This window comes from Bos javanicus, chromosome 28, assembly GCF_032452875.1.
Source record: "Bos javanicus breed banteng chromosome 28, ARS-OSU_banteng_1.0, whole genome shotgun sequence".
Lineage (NCBI taxonomy): Eukaryota > Metazoa > Chordata > Mammalia > Artiodactyla > Bovidae > Bos > Bos javanicus.
In genome coordinates, this window is record NC_083895.1 from 27169251 (window position 1) to 27188947 (window position 19697).

General features: G+C 48.4%; 1 protein-coding gene across 3 annotated transcripts in view; it reads left to right on the top strand.

Moving 5' to 3' along the window:
* Positions 1 to 19697, top strand: part of HK1 (hexokinase 1) — a 131843-nt gene that overhangs the window by 104929 nt on the left and 7217 nt on the right. For all 3 annotated transcript variants that reach the window (XM_061405185.1, XM_061405186.1, XM_061405184.1), the window contains 8 exons: positions 2388 to 2543; positions 5251 to 5484; positions 8237 to 8541; positions 9454 to 9602; positions 9915 to 10034; positions 11710 to 11805; positions 13612 to 13711; positions 18621 to 18804. In XM_061405185.1, the coding sequence (XP_061261169.1) occupies positions 2388 to 2543; positions 5251 to 5484; positions 8237 to 8541; positions 9454 to 9602; positions 9915 to 10034; positions 11710 to 11805; positions 13612 to 13711; positions 18621 to 18804 (1344 nt within the window). The remainder of the gene's footprint in view (positions 1 to 2387; positions 2544 to 5250; positions 5485 to 8236; positions 8542 to 9453; positions 9603 to 9914; positions 10035 to 11709; positions 11806 to 13611; positions 13712 to 18620; positions 18805 to 19697) is intronic.

Below are 19697 nucleotides of genomic sequence, written 5' to 3' on the forward strand. Positions count from 1 at the left end.
TCATGTAGAAAAGGGAGCAGATCATTCTGAGTGTCTCCAGAAGGCAGAACAAGAAGCAATGGGTGGGACTTCTCTGGTGGTCCAGTGGTTTAGGAATCCACCTGCCAATGCAGGAGGCGTGGTTTGATCCCTGGTCTGGGAAGATCCCACATTCTGTGGGGCATCGAAGCCTGTGCCCCACAACTGCTGAACCCCGATAGCATTCGAGCCCGTGCTCCACAACTAGAGAGTAGCCCCTGTTCCCCGCAACTAGAGAAAGCCTGGGCACGGCAATGGAGACCTGGTGCAGCCAAAAATAAAAAAGCAGCAGCAGCAGCCATGGTAGGGAGGTGCACAAGGCTGACTAGTCCACCGTTAAGGGGGAAGAACCTTCTTGTTGTCAAATTTGCCCAGTTAGCGGGGGCAGGCTGCCTAGAGGAGTGAGCTGGAGGTAGACGAGCAGAGGCTGGGCTGGGCTGGGGCTGGTGGCTGCCAGCATGACAGTAATACAGGTGACTTTTAATGACACTGTCCATGGGAGAGACAGAACAGCACAGTGCTTAGAGCTTGGAATCCGAGGCTAGATTTAACTGGATTGAAAATAATTTGCCACTCATCAGCCCTACAACTGTGGGCAAGTTATATAACCTTTCTGTGCCTCAGTTTTCTCATCTGTGGAATGGGGATGATGATAATATCTATCTCATAGGGTTTATAATAAGGATGAAATAAGTTAATACACATAAAGTGCTTAATTAGGTAGGAGACACAGCAAGGGCCATGGCTCAGTATTAGTCAGGCACTGGAGCATTTTACCTATATCCACCTCTATCTTTCATACAACAACCTTATAGGTGGGCCCTGTGTGATCCCCATTATGCAGGTAAAGAAACTGAGGCCCAAAGAGGTAAGTAGCATAATAAAGTGGTAGGGCTGGAGTTCCGTTCAGGCAGTCTGGCTCCTGTCTGCTGAGATTCCAGTTTGGGTGGCACTAAAGCTGTTCCCACAGGTGCCTGGGACAGGAGCTAGGTGGGGCAGCAAGGACTCAGCAGGGTGCCCTCCTGCCAGGGATCCTCAACACAACCGTGGCCAGGGCAGTCCTGTCTGGTCCTGTCTGAACAATGAGAGCTCATGTTTCTCCACTCCTTGATTTGGGGGGAGGGAGGGCCGCGTGCTCAGGTCCCAGCAGCATCCCTGGCTCCCGCGCCCGGCTCTGAATGGAGCAGATTCTTTTGCTGTGTCACAGCCAGCCCTGGGTGTGCCAGCTGGGCTCCCTCAGAGCAGAGGCCAGCCGCCTGGATGTGGACCTGCCTCTGATCTGTCCTGCCCTGGGCTTCCTCCTGGCCCCTTGTCAGCCAGGACTCAGGACCTGGCTCTGGCTCAGATATGGCTTCGAGCCCTAGTTCCTGGCTGCCTCTGCCCTGCAGTGTTGGGCTCAAAATGGCTGCTGCAGTCACAGCACTCACACCGCCCACCACACCTCCCAGGGGAGGCAGGAGGGCCGATCCACTGTGATTGGTGGCTGAATGTGGCCGGAGTGGTAGGAGGAGCTGGTTGGTTTTAAGCTACTCGGGGAGCCCTCTCCTGGAGTGTAAGGGCAGGTCAGTGGGGAAGGAGTGAGTTGCACAAAGCACTTTCTTGGAGACCTTTTTTCTTGGTCTCTCTTGGCTGGAGAAGAGAACATCGGTGCCACGAAGGTGACCAGCGACAGAGGTCCCATGGGGAATGGCTGCGTTTCAGCCCTGTCATCTTCCCTCAGAGAAGACGTCTACACTTTCTGAGCTGGGAAATGGAGAGAATACTTCCTGACCACCTTGCCTGACCAATCAGGAATTGGAGAGCTTCCTGATAGAGGGATAAAGATGAAAGCCCTTTAAAAAGTACAGTGATTGGAATTCCCTGGCACTCCAGTGGTTAGGACTCAGTGCTTATACTGCTAGGGCATAGGTTCGATCCCTGTTCGAAGAGCTAAGATCCAGGCAAGCTGAGATCCTGTAAGCCAGGTGCCATGGCCCCAAAATAATAAAAATAAAAAGTAAGGCATAAAGCTTTGCACAAGATGATCATATCCTACTCATTCCTGTCTGGGTCCCTCCTCATTACTCTCCATCTAAATCCTGATGTTCCCTCCACTTCCAGGCAGCCTTCCCTGACTGCCCCTGCCTGGTGTTCTCCTCCTGTTTCCTTCCTTGGGAATGGGTGTGGGGTCAGGATAACCCTGCTCCCCCACCGTCTGTTCATTGTTTACTCACACGCATGTGTGCTCTTGCCTGCCAGGGAGACTGTGCGCTTGTGATAATTGAGGCCGTGTCTTCCTCTCCTTTCACGTCTCTCCCACCACTCATGAGATGCCACAGTGATGAGTACCTAGGAGGGACTGACGAGTGCCTGGTGCTTTGCTCCTGCAGGTTTGAGAAGATGGTCAGTGGCATGTACCTGGGCGAGCTGGTCCGACTGATCCTGGTCAAGATGGCCAAGGAGGGCCTCTTATTTGAAGGGCGGATCACCCCAGAGCTGCTCACCAGAGGGAAGTTTAACACCAGTGATGTGTCGGCCATTGAAAAGTAGGTGCTTCCTCTCAAGGCTTTACAGGGGGCATGGGGCAGAGAAGAACAACGGGTCTCTCATTACCTGCTTGAGTCCTGGTTTGCTGGGCTTCTCCTGAGGAGTGTTAGGGCTTTCTGGGCCGGTCTCCCCTCTCACTTGGCTGACCCACCCTGGGCTGCTCTCCCTGCGGGCACCTGGTGGCAGCACATTAAAAAGTCGTTGAGCTAGGGGCAAATGCTTCTTGAATGGTGTGATTACCAAAGCATCCCCTTCTCCTTCACTCTCCCCCAACCCCACATACAGCTGATCCTGGAGATGAACAGGAACTGATTGAGCTCAGGCCTGGGTTAATCCCGCCTTGGGATATCAGGGTCTTCACCAGACAGTGTTCCAGGGAACCCTACTGACCTCAAGATCATTAGGTGTTCCCAGAAGAAATGGGTTTTGTGGTCACTAGGACTGGGAAATATTTAGAGAAGTATAAGTACTCATTAGCATATAAAAGAAAGCCTAGTTCACTTTGGTTAACTGGTCATTTCCCACAATCCTTTTGTACCTGAAGCACCCTCTGCACTCTCCCTACCCCACTCCCCTCTCTGTCTCCCACCCTCCACCCCCCCGTTCTTTCACTTGTTCACAGCCACACATGTTCCTTGGCACAAGTTTGAGAAGCACTGGTTAACAGATGAGATAGGACAGATAGACACAGAAGGACAGAGTCCAGCCAGCAACCTAGCTTCTATCTTTTGACCTCAACATAAGAACCCCAGACTTCTCTGTCTCAAGTCCACCCAAGGCCTGCAAATAACAGGCCTTGATGTAGCCTAATGTCTGAAGGGCACCTGTCCTGTGACTGGTTCCGTGTGCCACCAGGTTCTATTCTGGATTCAGGAGACTCCACATAGCCATGTGAGGCCACCTGCTTAAAGATAGGGTTAGCCTGATGCTAGAGATGCCCTTTCATGCCCACTACCCATGGTGTGGTCCTGGAAATTCAGAGCCGGTGGCATCGTAGCTTGGCTCCAGGGAGAAGATGCTGATGTAAATGGAAAGGGGTTTATCTGAACCTACTCTTTTTGAGTCCTGGCCTTTGCTTAGGACCTCTCCTTCAGGACCTGCAGTGCTACAGTCAATAGGGAGCCACACTCCCGAGTTTCCAACAGTCTCCCTTCTCAGGTCTCCTGCTCAGCTGTTGGGAGGGGAGGGAGCAAGAGACGTGTGACTTATCTCAGAATCATTGACAGAGTCAGGAAATGCCTGCCTTCCTCTGGGCCTGTTTACGGTGTTGGCTCTTTGGTTACCAAGAAACAAAACCCACTTGAACTAGCTCAAGAAGGCATCTATGTTGTAATAAAGCCTATCTCAAAAAAAAAAAAATTTATTAAGAACATCTTACCAGTGAAGATATATTGGAAGCATTCTCTTTAAATTCAGGACCAAGATAGTATCACCTGATTCTTTTTTTTGTTTGTTTCATTGGAGGATAATTGCTTTAACAATGCTGTATTGGTTTCTGCTATACAACAACATGAATCAGCCATAAGTATGCATATGTCCCCTCCCTCTTGAACCTCTCTCCCACCCCTTCCCACCCCTCTGGTTTTCAGAGCACCTAGTTAAGTGCCCTGTGTTAGTATCACCTGTTTCTATTTAGCATTGTCCTGGAGCCTTAGCTCCAATATTTTTTTACGAAACAAAAAAGGAAAAGAAATTAAAGGCATAAGAATTAAAAAAGAGGAAGTAAAACTGTCGTTAATTGCAAATATATTTGTATGGAATACCAACATATCTAGACAAGTGATTAGAATAAAAAAGAGGTTAGGAATGATGTCTGGAGATAAGATACAAAAGTTAATTATATTTCTATGTATTGACAGTAATTAAAATATGTACATATTTTAAAATCTTTTAGACTATTTTTAGAATTACAGAAAAACTACAAAGATAGTATGTATCTCTTACCCAGTGTTTCCCATTGTTAACATTTTAATATGGTACATTTAAAATACGTGTGTATATGTACTTTTTTTTAAGACAACATCTACAATAGTAATAAAACTATATCCTCCAGGATATACTTTAAATCCAACAAAAGCTATACAAAGCATATATGCAGCAAATTATGGACTTCCCAGGTGGCTCAGTGGTAAAGAATCCACCTGCCAAGCAGAAGTGGGTTCGATCCCTGGGTCAGGAAGATCCCCTGGAGAAGGAAATGGCAACCCACTCCAGTACTCTTGCCTGGGAAATCCCATGGGCAGAGAAGCCTGGCAGGCCACAGTCCATGGGGTAGCAAAAGAGGTGGGCATGATTTAGCGACTAAATAACAAAAATGCAGGAAATTAAACGCTGACTGGAAAAATCGTGGAAGAATGTGTAAGAATCCAGGGGCATACTACAGACCCAAAGACCAGGAGATTCCCTCACATCTCTGAAGCACTGAGCCCTGGGATGCAAGCAGCTATTTCTCCACCTGTTCCGGGCCCATGTGGTCTGCCTCTCTTCTCCTCCATGTGCCTGACATAACTTAACCATCACAGTTTTTCCTGCTGCTGCTTTCTGACTTCTTAACGGAGGAGACCCCGTCTCAGGCACTTTTCCCTTGCCACACACACATGATGAATGATCAGTTCACCTCCCCAGGACCTTCAAGCCCCAGTGCTCACAGCAGTGCACTGCCTGCTGTAGTCCTTAACTAACGAGTTTTGGCCTCTGACTTCACAGGAATAAGGAAGGCCTCCACAATGCCAAAGAAATCCTGACCCGCCTGGGAGTGGAGCCGTCTGATGACGACTGTGTTGCGGTTCAGCACGTGTGCACTATCGTCTCATTTCGCTCTGCCAACCTGGTGGCGGCGACCCTGGGTGCCATCTTGAGCCGCCTTCGAGATAACAAGGGCACGCCCAGGCTGCGGACCACGGTTGGTGTCGACGGGTCCCTTTACAAGACGCACCCACAGTGAGTCCCCTTTGCTCTAATTGGCACTCAGCACCTGCCCTGGCTAAGGACCGTCTCCAGAGGTCAGACTTTTGCACCCAGTGAAAGTTTTTGGCAGATAAGACAACATCTAGTTTTGGACAGAAGGGTCAGAGTTGCCCACTTGGAGAAATGTCTGGCTCTCAGCTGATTCCCACTGGTGTTGCTTCTGCACTGCTCTGTCATCTCTCCTCATTTCAGAAGTCTCGTTAGAGACGTCTCTAGCTGCCGGGAGCACTGGGTGGAATGTGTCTGTATCTTCAATTCTCTTACTTGTCTGCATTTAATCAGGGACCATCATCCTCACTGTAGTTTGGGTCATACATGTGCTGCCCACATGCCTGTGTTAGAAGCTCCTGTGAGTTTCTAAAGCTCCCCAAACACTCAGATAGTACACAGGCGGCTTGTCGACGCTTTGCATCTGCAAGCCAATGAGAGATTAGGTTGTCAGTGCTGCTGCTGCTGCTAAGTCGCTTCAGTCGTGTCCGGCTCTGTGCGACCCCATAGACGGCAGCCCATCCAGCTCACCCGTCCCTGGGATTCTCCAGGCAAGAACACTGGAGTAGGTTGCCATTTCCTCCTCCAATGCATGAAAATGAAAAGTGAAAGTGAAGTCGTTCAGTCCTGTCTGACTCTTAGTGACCCCATGGACTGCAGCCTACCAGGCTCCTCCATCCGTGGGATTCTCCAGGCAAGAGTACTGGAGTAGGGTGCCATTGCCTTCTCCGATAATCCTGACTAAACCAAATACCGAAAGGTTGTCAGTAGTCCTCACTTAGACGCTGCCTTCTTGTCTGTTGGACTCCTTAGTGTCAGAAGCCTTCTTTGGCCACTAAGAACACGGTTTGTATTTTTTTAAAAAGCTAAAGGTGAATTCTAAGTCTTTATGTACTGAGTTTTATTTGTTTATTTTAATTAATTTTTTAAAGCTTTTTTTGATGTGGGTCATTTTAAAAGTCTTCATTGAATTTATTACATTGTTGCTTCTGTTTTTTTGGCCATGAAGCATGTAGGATCTTAGCCCCCCATTCAGGGATTGAACCCACACCCCTGCATTGGAAGGTTAAGTCTTAACCCCTGGACTGCCAGGGAAGTCCCTGTATTGAGTTTTTAAAATGACTGCCTATAAGTTGTTTTTTTTTTTTTAACACATGACCTCAGATATTTCTCCCATTGTATACATAATGTGCCTGTGACGTGGCTTGCAGATACTGTGCCTTCATACTAGGTCTCGAAACAGTTAAATGAAGATTGACTTAAACAGATAATTCAGTGTTACTGAGGGGATGGGGTTTGAGCTAGTTAGCTGTTGTTATCTGCCAGGTTCACAATTTTATTTCTTTGTATTCTTAGAGTATTTGTAAAATTTTTGATAATGCAATTAGCCATTAAAAAATTCCTTGGCTTATTTTTGGACAAGAAAGCTTAGGCATTTACATCACATTAAAATAATTTTCTAGTTGTGATAAAATGTACCTAATATAAAATTTACCATCTCAACCATTTTTTGAGTGTACAGGTCAGTAAATTTAAGTTCATTCATACTGTTGTGCAGCCATCACCACCAGCCATCTCTTGAACTCTTCATCTACAACATCATATTAAAAAAAACAATTGTTTAAATACAGATTAAAATACAAAGTAACATATTTTTGGTATAGAAACTTCAAATAGTTCCAAAAATGCCAGAGGGAAGTCATTTTTGATCCCATCCCCTGGAACTGACCATTCTTATCATTTTGGGGTTCTAGATTCCCATTTTCCTTTGGCAAGCAGCCTTCCATACTTACAACAGACCACAAACCTGGAGAAAATTCTGTGTCTTACTGAGTCCTGTCCTAAAGTCCTCTTCTAACCACTAAAAAATAGCTCTTGGGGACTGAGGGAGAGGGCCAAGTGAAAATGAAAAACAAGAGCAAGTCTTTATTGAGCCCCTGCTTAGCGCCAGTTATTCATTGAAGCATTTGATGAACTCAGTTGAGTTCCTTCCTCATCATTGTCAGCCAGATGCTGCCATCTGAATTGACTCCAGGATTAAGTAATAGGCCCAGGTCCCCTGGTGTGGAAGTGGGGACTTTTTTTTTTTTTTTAAGATTTTTTTATGTGGACCATTTTTAAAGTCTTTATTGAAGTTGTTCCAACACTGCTTCTGTTTTACATTTTGGTTTTTTAGCCCTGAGGCATGTGGAATCTTAGCTCCCTGACAAGGGATCTAACCTGTACCCCTTGCACTGGAAGGCAAAGTCTTAACCACTGGACCTCCAAGGAAGTCCCTTCCGGTCTGACTTTTAAGCACTGGGCTCTTTCTTAACCAGTGAACTGTATTATCTCTTTGTCAGGGTGGACAACAGATTTTTGAACCCTGAATTTTCTGTACTCGATACAATTTTTTTTTTGGCTGCACGGTATGTGGGATCCTAGTTCCCTGGTCAGGGATCAAACCTGTGCCCCCCTGCACTGGAAACATGGAGTCCTAACCATTAGACCACCAGAAAAGGCCCTCGATATTCGTATAATAATGAGAGCCCCCTCTTTTTGTCTGTGACTATGGGTAACTTCAGTTTTCCTTTTTTACCTGTCTGCGTTTGCTAACTTGTCTACAGTGGATGTGTTGTAGACTTGAATAACGAGGAAAGTGAGTGTAGAAGATGGAATTAAAGTGTGGAAAAAGAAGGGGATCCTAGAGGTCCCTACAGTCTGGCTCAGTCTGTCTACTCTGCACCCCTCCCCCCAGGTATTCTCGGCGTTTCCACAAGACTCTGCGGCGCTTGGTACCCGACTGTGATGTGCGTTTCCTCCTCTCCGAGAGCGGCAGTGGCAAGGGGGCCGCCATGGTGACTGCCGTGGCCTACCGCCTGGCTGAGCAGCACCGGCAGATAGAGGAGACCCTGGCCCACTTCAGCCTCACCAAGGAAATGCTGCTGGAGGTGAAAAAGCGGATGCGGGCTGAGATGGAATTGGGGCTGGGCAAGCAGACGCATGACAAGGCTGTGGTCAAGATGTTGCCCTCCTTCGTCCGGAGCACTCCTGATGGGACTGGTGAGGACCTGAGCTGGGGGTTCACATGTGCCTCCTGCTTCTCATACCAGTGGCCAAGTCACTGGGGCTGCCGGGAGGTTGGCTTCTCCAGGGGACACATTGACACTGGGATGGGTGGCATGATTTTGGCAAGAATTAGAAACTCACTGAAACCTCTCAAAGATTTTTTTTTTTTTTTTTTATATAGACTATTTCTAAAGTCTCTACTGAATTTGTTACAATGTTGCTTCTGTTTTATGTTTTGTGTTTTTGACCATGAGGGATGTGGAACTCCCCAACCAGGGATTGAACTCATATCCCCTGCATTAGAAAGTGAAGTGTTAACCACTGGACCACCAGTGAAGTCCCTCTCCCATTTTTACCACTGACTTGCTTGCTGCATGTGAGACTCGAGGCAGCTGACCTCCCCTGGTCCAGACTCCCACGCAGGCGCTGTCTTTAAAACCACAGCCCTGACTCCGAATTAGAAAGTATTGTTTAAAGAACAGAGCTGGGCGGATTCTGAAGCACTGAGATTGCTTGTAGGTCCTTTGCTAAACACAGTAAGGCAGAGGAAGGATAACACTCAGCACCTCCTTCCTAGGTGGAGAGTGTGAGAGGCTCGCAGAGGCCTGGGGTGTTTTACATCCAGGCACATCGGAGCTCAGCATCCAACCTGTGCTGTGACCTTGCTGATCCAGTTGGTTTATCCACGGGGCCTTTTGTCTTCTGGTGTGACTTGGAGACTGTGGTGGTCATGAGTTCGTGCCCACCTCTCTGAGTCTGGGCTGTATGCTGAGAAAAGACTAAACAGTTTCTCCCCTGTGTTTGATAAGGGTTTCCTCCCTTGAAAGTTTGAAGTCTTGGACTTACTGGCTGCCAGGAGGTGAAATTCACTCTTCTTGACCTTCTTAATGTTCTTGACTACAACAGAGAACGGTGACTTCTTGGCCCTGGATCTTGGAGGAACGAATTTCCGCGTCCTGCTGGTGAAAATCCGTAGTGGGAAAAAGAGATCGGTGGAAATGCACAATAAGATCTACGCCATTCCCATTGAAATCATGCAGGGCACTGGGGAGGAGGTAAGATAGTGTTGCTTTTCCCTCGCCAAGGCACGTGTGCGTCACACACGTGGCCACTGGCGTTACTGGGCCCAGAGCCTCCATGTGATACGCTCTCCAGGGCAGTTGGGTCCGTGCAGCCCGAAGGTGTCGGGTGCATTCAGCCAGTCTGGGCTGCGGATGCTCGGGCCCCTCTGAAGATCCGAGGGAGGGCACCTTGCTCTGCCTGTGTCATTGTGTGTGTGTGTGTGTGTGTGTGTGTGTGTGTGCACGCGCGCATGCTGAGGGTGTGAAACCAGAGCTGCATGAGTAATCCCTTCTTTTCTTCTAAAGCTGTTTGACCACATCGTTTCCTGCATCTCTGACTTCCTGGACTACATGGGCATCAAGGGCCCTAAAATGCCTCTGGGCTTCACATTTTCGTTTCCCTGCAAGCAGACGAGCTTAGATGCGGTGAGTCTCTTTTTTTCCAGGCCTCAGACGTCGGGCAGTGCTGACCGACTGTTGGCCAGTGTGGGTCAGCTCTTGAAGCCTCCTCCAGACTCTGTGTCACCCCTCGATTCTGGACAATTTAGCTGTCACAGAGGGTTGACCCAGCTCTTAGGCCACACCCTGCAAAACATCTTCAGACTCTTCTCTGCTCTTCTTTTACTATTTAAAGCATGTGCCTCTTCTGGGAGCCTTCTGGGCCTCCAGGCAAAAAGCATCTCGCCCTCCTTAGTGTCTCCTGTTTCTTCTCATGTTGCCTGGTTGTAGCACTTTTTACCCAGTTTTTAGTGCTCTTCTGTGTCTTTCTTTTCTTCAATGTCATTTGATTCTTGAGCCAAGGATCTGTGTTCCCCACAGGCCCTAGCCCAGTGTGCCAGCAGAAAAGATGCTTCATAAATGTTTATTCAGTAAATGGAAGGACACAGGGTTCAAGGTCAGGGCTTGAGCACCTGCTGAGGACTGAGAACACTGGGCAGGCAGTTCCTGCCCTCAGGGAGCCCCCAGTCAGTGAAGCATCCCAGCCCTTAGACCAGCAGCTCCAGCGCCACGCTTAGGGGTCCTGGTGGGGCAGGGGGACAGTCCGTGTAGAAGGAGCTGACTGTTGAGAGTCATGCAGGCAGGCCCCATCCTGTTGTTGCGGGTGCCTGTGTTTTCCCAGGTAGGGGTATGGCCAGGGAGGAAGCTGTGGTGCTGGCATCACATGACATAGGTCTTAGGCCAGGGTTTGCAGCGTATGATTGGCAGCAGTTGAGAGGCTAGGTAGGGCCACCTGCCTCTGGAAGCCAGTTAATCCAGTCACAGTGCTGACTCGGGGCTTTTTCCCTCTTAAAGGCTTTGAGATCTCAACAGGTGGATCCACGTAAACTTGTTTTGGGCAGTTTTTAAGGGTGATTTTTTAAAGGTCTGGTGGTTTTTAAAAGCAGTTCACTTGTACCGTCATCATAGTGAGTACATAGCTAGCAAGTATATAAACTCCAATCGAGCCTAAAGTTGACTTTAGGTAGTAACAGAGTTACTGAAAGTTTGCATTTCTCCACTTCTGTTTTGGGCAAACTGTTCTTCAGGGGAACTAGTTGGTTATACCACGGGCAGCACCATTAACTCTCTATGCTTCAGTTCAGTTCAGTCACTCAATCGTGTCCATCTCTTCGCGACCCCATGAATCGCAGCATGCCAGGCCTCCCTGTCCATCACCATCTCCCGGAGTTCACCCAAACTCACGTCCATCGAGTCAGTGATGCCATCCAGCCATCTCATCCTTTGTTGTCCCCTTCTCCTCCTGCCCCCAATCCCTCCCAGCATCAGAGTCTTTTCCAATAAGTCAACTCTTCGCATGAGGTGGCCAAAGTACTGGAGTTTCAGCTTTAGCATCATTCCTTCCAAAGAACACCCAGGGCTGATCTCCTTTAGATTCTCCGTTTGTGAAGTGGCGCTTATAAACCAGACCACTGTGAGAATGGTGAGAGGGGGCAGACCTGGGAGGACTCTTCATATTCTACTCGTTTGTGCCTCAGATGTTCCAGCGTCATCTTGCTGTACTGTCTTAGCAGGTGTTTACTCTGGAAGGAGGGAGTGGCATTTTGTGTTCTGCCTGGAAGGATTAATGACACAAGACTCTGCGGTGCCCTTCTTGTTGCAGGGTATCTTAATCACCTGGACCAAAGGTTTTAAGGCAACCGACTGCGTGGGGCATGATGTAGCAACCTTACTGAGGGAGGCGATAAAAAGGAGAGAGGTAACTATTAAAAGGATGTTTTTAAAAATCTTTACTGCTTTTTTCAGGTTATGTTTTGATCTTTTGGCTGTACCACATAGCATGTGGAATCTTATTTCCCCAAGCAGGAATTGAACCCTTGGCCCTTGCATTGGAAGCTCGGAGTCTTAACCACTGAACTGCCAGTCTTAACCACTGAACTGCTCCTTTCTTCAGATTATAAAAACTGTACTTGATTGGGAATTCTCTGGTGACCCAGTGGTTAGGACTCCACAGTTCCACTGCAGGGGGCACAGGTTTGATACCTGGTTGTGGAACTAAGATCCCACCAGCTACTCTGTACGACCAAAAAAAAAAGGTTGTACTTGTATAGAATTCAGTCGATATAGAGGTATGCGACAAGAATACTAACATTCCCCGCAACCGATGGCAATAAAATATAAGAACAGTTTCATGTTACTAAGGGATAGTTTAAGGAATGTAAAATCATGGCTCTCCTCTAGCTTGAAAAAGGGAAAAGCAGCTCCTGTCTATGCGGCACAGCCTGGCACTGTCACGGGGCACAGCCACCATCACAGCCCCCCTGCGACAGTGATGGAAGCAGGTGAGAAAGAAGCACTCCATCATCACAGCAGAACTTGGCTCACACTTGGAGATGGCCCTGCCTCCTGACTGCACCTAGTCCAGAGCCAAACCCCACTTCTTGGCACCCTCCCTAAAACCACCAGCACAGGCTCAAATCCCATTCTTGTGCTTTTTAACACATTCTGAGTCGCCCCATGGGATGTGTTTGCCTGTGTTGCAGCCAACCAGCCAGGAAGCCCAGCTTTATCCACTGTGGGTGCGTGTCTATGGGTGTGGTCTTTGGCTGGAGGACATTGACAAAAACGTAAAATGAAAAATCAGCTCCTTAGTTAATGAGAGAATCAGTAAGAAGTTAAAGAAAAAAATCCATTCAAGTCTCTCTGGTTCAGAAGAGCAGATAAAGACACAGGCAGTTAGGAAGGCTGAAATGAATAGGCACGAAGAGGAGCTGGTTGTTCCTAGAAGAATATGCTAGACAACAGTTAATGTTTCATTGAAAAGTAACCTGATGACTCATTTTGCCCATTTCACAAACTTTTAGTGTTATTCCAGTGTACTTTCCATGTGTATACAAATACACACACATTTTAAAAATGGGAGTCATTCCATATTTACTATATTACAGCTGCTTGGTTTTTTTTTTGTTTTTTTTTTTCCATTTAATATGAAACCAGGAGTCTTTCACGTTACTACATAGAGGCCAACCTCACTCGCTTTCTTGGCTGCACAGGATTCCAGGGTTTGCCTGCGTAGGCCTTCCATAGCCCCCTTTGATCTGCATTCCAGTTGTTTCTCCTGGCTGTCCTGAGTCACGGAGAAAATACGCTTGTATGTGCCTTTGTGTACTTGCTTGCCTGGGCAGATTCTGAGACGTGGATTTGGTATTTCCGTCACGCCCTCTGAAGGTTATCGTTTTTACCTGCTGAGACAGAGAGCTGCGTGGCCGTGATCCCTCGGCTTTTCTCCGTCCCACAGCGCCCTCTGGGCTGCCTCTCTGGTGCTCAGTGCCATCTTGGAAATGGGTAGAATGCATCCTTCTGAATTCAGGCTTCAGATGCACCTTTAATAGCAGATGATTAGTGAAGGAGCATCTCGTTACCTTTCACAGGCTGGTAAGGAAACAGTTTCAGATGACTCACCAGTGGCTTTCTGACTGGCATGCAGCGGAATGAACCTGCAGACCTCAAGCCAGGCAGTGCGTGTCCTTCCCCTAAAGCTAAACTTGTCTCTTTCTTTCCAAAGGAATTTGACCTGGATGTGGTGGCTGTGGTCAACGACACAGTGGGCACCATGATGACCTGTGCTTATGAGGAGCCCACCTGCGAGGTTGGACTCATCGTAGGTGGGTGTCCTAGAAGGTCTTTTTCCGTGGCAGGGAAGGCTGGGTTTTCCTGTTTTGTGGGGCCCTGAGTCGGCATCTCAGTGCTCGATGGGAGACATCGTACATCTGTCAGCACTGTCCCCTTACACCGCCAGAGTTGCATTGTGGACTGAGGCTGCAGGGCTCTCCAGAGGTTTCCCCTCCTAACACCCACCCCAGGAAGCTGTGCACTGACCATGAGCAGATTGTCAGAAGCTGAACTTTCCGGGAGTGAGGCTCCTGGTAGCTCTCATGGGCCCAGTGGACAGGGTGGGAGGGCCTGGAGCTGACCTACTCAGCAGGGCAACTCAAGAGGGCTTGTATGGAGGGACTTGGGCAGGTGTTGCAGGGCCAGGTCTGTGGCTGGGAAGGAAGCAGAGCCTGCTCTTTTGCTGACTGTAGAGAAGGGCCAGAGGGCAGTCTGGATGCCATTTGGCCTTCAGCAGCAGTGGCCCACCAGCTGCTGAAGAGAGAGGCATGTTACTGAGCCAACCTGGGTCCACTCGCCCAGTAAAGCCAATCTACTGACACTGGGATATGGTGAAGGGAAAACCACTTTTTTTTTGGATAGAAAAAGAGGTAGTTTATTAGTATAGGATAAAAGTACAGCATTTATTGTAAGGCACCATACAAGGAATCCAGGACAGTCAGTGCTCAAAAAGTCTGAACTCCCCAGTTGGTTTCAGCAAAGTCATTTTAAAGGGCTTCCCTGGTAGCTCAGACGGTAAAGAACCCACCTGCATTTCGGGAGACTGGGGTTTGATCTCTGGGTTGGGAAGATCCTCTGAAGGAGGGCATGGCAACCCACTCCAGGATTCTTGCCTGGAGAATCCCATGGACAGAGGAGCCTGGTGGGCTACAGTTCATGGGGTCCCAAAGAAGGCCAGGTGAGGGAGGGAGTCCCAGAATGTGATCATCTCATGCACAATTCTCTGACTGGTTGATGGTGAGACAGCAGGGTGGTGTCACAGGGGTTAACATTATCAGTCCTTAGGCTCCACCAGGCCTGTGGGCTGTGTGCCCAAGGTCAGCAAGAAGCTAGTATCTTCCATTTGGTGGGGGTTTTGGCATCTGTAAAACAACTCAGGAAATGTTCTTCGGACGTATTATCTAGGCACTTCAGAGAGGAGCTAAAGCAGACTGTGGGAGAAGGGTCTGTCCAGGGAAGGCCCCATAGGTTCCTGCTTGGTTATAGGCAGAAGGATTATCTTTTGGCTTTTCAGGCTTTTCCTTTATAATCCAAGTAGGGGTCTGGGCCTTGAGAGCACAAAATTCCAGAAGCATCTTGATTTAGGTTGCAAGAAAACCATTTGTTTAATTGATCCTGCTCCTAGTCTCAGGAATGCTGAGAAAAGGCCTGGTTTCTTAGTCAACACCTGCAGACCTCCCTGGGCAGAGAGGGTTAGCACCCTGCTGCGTAGACCTGGGCGATTGGGAGAAGGCCCCAGCAGGCTGCCTTCCTGGTGCCAGGAAGACCTTTTCCTTTATTAATCCACTTTTGGCTTCAGTGGAGATTTAAAAGACTGAGGAGCAGCTCCAGGGGAAGGTTGGTTGAGGCCTGACTTTGGGGCGCTTTGTTTCTTTCTTTTGCAAAGCTTGCTTTCTCCTCCTGGTCCCTTCCCCTTTCTGCTTATGAATGGCCTTAGGTGTGAAATGCAAAGCTAGAGTGACTCAGCACTTTCTCTGCTTCCGGCCTGACTGAGTAAGACCCACAGATGTAGGGACGGGTGTGGGGGAGGTGTAGGAGGGGTTCTGCTGCCTTCAAAGTCACTCTTTGCCATCAATTGATCTCAGCGCAGAACTCACCCAGCAAGAAGTATGGTTTGCATATTTCGTTTTTTTTTGTACCCCTTCCATTTCTGGGCCTCTTCTCTCAATTTTACACTCTAGGTGAAAGAGAACTGAGAAAGCAAAAGTAATCCAGTGATGTTAATCCAAAACTGGGCTGGCTTCTTGGTGGGCACTGAGCCAAAAGACACAGCCAAACCAAAGATCAGAAGGAGAACATTGGGGATCTTTCCCAAAGCAGTGTTGGGGAAGTTTTAAGCTAAGGGTACTTGCATATGCATGAAATACCCTGGGCTTGGTCGAAGGAGAATTCAGTATAGAGTTGGGGCAAAGGTTGACAGTCCAGGTTTCATTTGATTTAAGTCACAAGGGTCAGAAAGGTCAACATCATCATCCCTTCAGTCAGTTCAGTTGCTTAGTCATGTCCGACTCTTTGCGACCCCTTGGACTGCAGCACACCAGGCTTCCCTGTCCTTCATTATCTCTCTCGGAGATTGCTCAAACTCATGTCTATCAAGTCAGGGATGCCATCCAGCCATCTCACGCTTTGCTGTCCCCTTCTCCTCCTGCCTTCAATCTTTCTCAGCATCAGGATCAGTTCTTTGCATGAGTCAGTTCTTTGCATCAAGTGGCCAAAGTACTGGAGCTTCACCTTCAGCATCAGTCCCTCCAATGAATACTCAGGACTGATTTCCTTTAGGATTGACTGGTTTGATCTTCCTGCAGTCCCAGGGACTCTCAAAAGTCTTCTGCAACACCACAGTTCAAACGCATTAATTCTTTGGCGCTCAGCTTTCTTTATGATCCAATTCTCACATCCATACATGACGATCTGGCAGTTGAGTGCCTGAGCGGGGTTTAAAGTCTGCAAAACAGCTCAGGAAAGTGCTTCAGGCTAATCTTTAACATGAAACAGAACTAGGAATCTTTACAACTGATTTATTATTTTTGCTATTATTACTTCTCTTGCCTGATAATAGTTTATTCTTTTGTCCCTTAAGATCATTATTATTGAGATTTGTTGAAGAGCAAGAATTGTGGCCAAACTTAGATCACAAAATGCATTAGGCCAAAATGGCTTCACTAATGTCAAGAAAGTCATGCCTGTTTATCTTTCTCCAGGGACCCTCTACCCTATCTGCTTATAGTTATACAGTCAGAAGCATCTGCAAATTCTACTTAAGTTTCTTTAAAGGGCATAAAACAACCTGAGCCCACTTGTCTAGTTGGTAGGGGTGTCTTTGTGTCCCTTAATGATGTTGAAAATCCATCTACTGTGCATCCCACCCAGGGTGGGTCCATGGTGCTCTAGGGCCTTGTGAATCTCACGTGTGGTCCATGGACCAGCAACATCAGCATCATCTGAGAGCGTATTAGAAATGCAGGGTCTTGGGACTCACCCTTCACCTCCTGAATCAGGAAATCCATCTTAACAACTCCTCAGGGGATTCAGGTATATAGAAAAATATCTGTGTGAGGGACTCCTTGTTTGGTTGATTGGTTTTTAAATTTCCCGTCCATTCACCGAGACAAAGCCAACAACCACAAGTTTGATATCTGGCAATTAAAACTGTTATGAAAGTTTTAGAACACTTCCTCCCAACATCTGTACCTAAATCCTCCTGGATGAGAACAGCAAACAGTTTGGGTTCCAGCCCTAGTCCTTAAGGGGCCACACTCCGAGTAGCCCTGTCCTGGGAGATCACGGATGGAAATCAGAGGCTCCTGATCCCCTGGAAGCCATTTGTCAGACTATGTGTATACAGTGTGTGGGTGCACCTGGGGAAATGGCCCTTTTCTCAGGAGTGTGTGTATGCTAAGTTGATTCAGTTGTGTCCGACTCTTTGCCAGGCTCCTCTGTTGGATTCTCCAGGCAAGAATACTGGAATGGGTTGCCATTTCCTCCTCCAGGAGATCTTCCTGACCCAGAGACCAATCCCATATCTTTGACGTCTCCTGCACTGACAGGAGGGTTCTTTACCACTAGTGCTACCAGTTCCCAGGCCAGGGATCGAACCCCGGCCCCCCGCATTGGGAGCACACAGTCTTAGCCCCTGGACCACCAGGGGAGTTCCTTTCTCAGGAGAATCATCAGAATTTCAGAGATCTGTGATAGCAAAATGGTGAGGAACCATTGCTTTAGAAATGTACCCTGGACATGCTCAGGACGCTGTCCTTCGGTGAACTAACCACAGGCCTCATTGTAGAACACGCAGGAGAGTTTATTCAGGCAGAGTCCATGACCAAGTTTGATAAGATATATGGACATAAGTGGCTGGATAGTAGACAACACCTCCATGTATTAATAGTATTTTATATATGCATGCGTGCTAAGTCGCTTCAGTTGTGTCCTACTCTTTGCGACCCCATGGACTGTTGCCTGCCAGGCTTCTCTGCCCAAGGAATTCTCCGGGCAAGAATGTTGGAGTGGATTGCCATGCCCTCCTCCAGGGGATCTTCCTGACTGATCTCCTGCTTTGGCACGCAGGCTCTTTACCCACTGGGAAGCCCATTTATATATATATATATATATATATATATATATACACACACACACACACATGTGTGTGTGTGTGTGTGTATCTGTGGCCAGTGTGTTGGGGGGGGTGGGGGAAGAGAGACGGAGAAATACCCTTTCAATCTGAATGCTGCATAAACCTCCACCACTTTTAAGATGCATCCCTTTGCTCTAACACCATCTTGTATTCAAGTAAGCATAGCCCTGCTTGGTGGAGAAGGCAGTGGCACCCCACTCCAGTACTCTTGCCTGGAAAATCCCATGGACGGAGGAGCCTGGTGGGGTGCCATCTATGGGGTCGGACAGGGTAGGACACGACTGAAGCGACTTAGCAGCAGCAGCAGCAGCCCTGCTTGGACAGGTGAACATATGAGGCTCTTAGTATTGGTGCCTTGGTATAAAGTGAGTTAATCAAATGCTCTGGGCAGTTTTCACTCTAACTTTCCCATTATAGTTTGAGATTTTCCTGGAAGACATTGGGAAAGTGAATGTTCATCTCAGAAGTGTGCCCCAGTGGAGCGCCAAGCCTGGTTGCAATCCCCCTCCCCACTAAGGGCCATTCATTCCCCACTTTATGTATTTCAGGGACTGGCAGCAATGCCTGCTACATGGAGGAAATGAAAAACGTCGAGACACTAGAAGGAAACCAGGGACAAATGTGTATCAACATGGAGTGGGGTGCCTTTGGGGACAACGGGTGTCTGGATGATATCAGAACAATCTATGACAAACTGGTGGATGAGTTTTCTCTAAACTCTGGGAAGCAAAGGTAATTCCACCTGGTAGAGGAGACAGGACGGTGGCGGGCGGGTGGGGGGCGGGGGTGCAGGGTACGTGGCTGTGTTTCTGCCTGTGTTTGTTTATTTTTTGGCCGAGTCATGTAGCGTGTGGGATCTTAGTTCTCTGACTAGGGATTGAACCTGGGCCCCCTGCAGTGAAAGCATGGAGTCCTACCTAACCACTGGACTGCCAGGGAAGTCCCCTGCCTGTTACAGTGAAAGAAGTTTCTAGTGGGAGGGGGCTTTGCACAGAGCTTGGAGACTGTGGTCCCTCAGGTTAACTCCTGACCTTTTCTTTTGGCCCAAGGAGAACAGAGAACTTAGGGGTAGCAGCAGCACGTGGTACAAGATGGCCCAGGTTGATGTTCTGTCCAGGTGCCTCCTCTGGGTACAGGGTGGCAGTGGTCACACCAGTCCTCTCAGTGACCATGTTTATTCTGGAACATTCTGGTCTTGCTGTTGCTCTATGTTTCCTCCCCATAGACTAATAGAAACCTCTTGGTCAGCAGGCTGCTCCCTTGTTTAGTGGAAGCAGAACACCCTTGACTTGCAGCTGTTAATGGGCAAGGGAAGTTAGGATGTTGCCAGGGCGGGCGGGGATGGGAGTGGGGGCTCCAGGTCAGGGCTGAGGCTGAGGCCCGCCTCCCTTTAGCCTTCCCACAGCAGACCTCTAGCGCCTAGTGGCTATTGGAGCTTTGCAGCTTGGGTTTCAGGGACCCTCCCCAAGATGCCAGTGTCCCCCTTCCCAGCAAAGAGACAAATGATCTCTTGTCTCAGGCTCCCAGGTATCAGGCCATCCTCTGCCACAGCCAAGATGGGGTGGTCAAGTCACGTCCCCAGGAGCAGAACAAAGAGCTGGGGTAGTACCTCTCAAACATAAGTG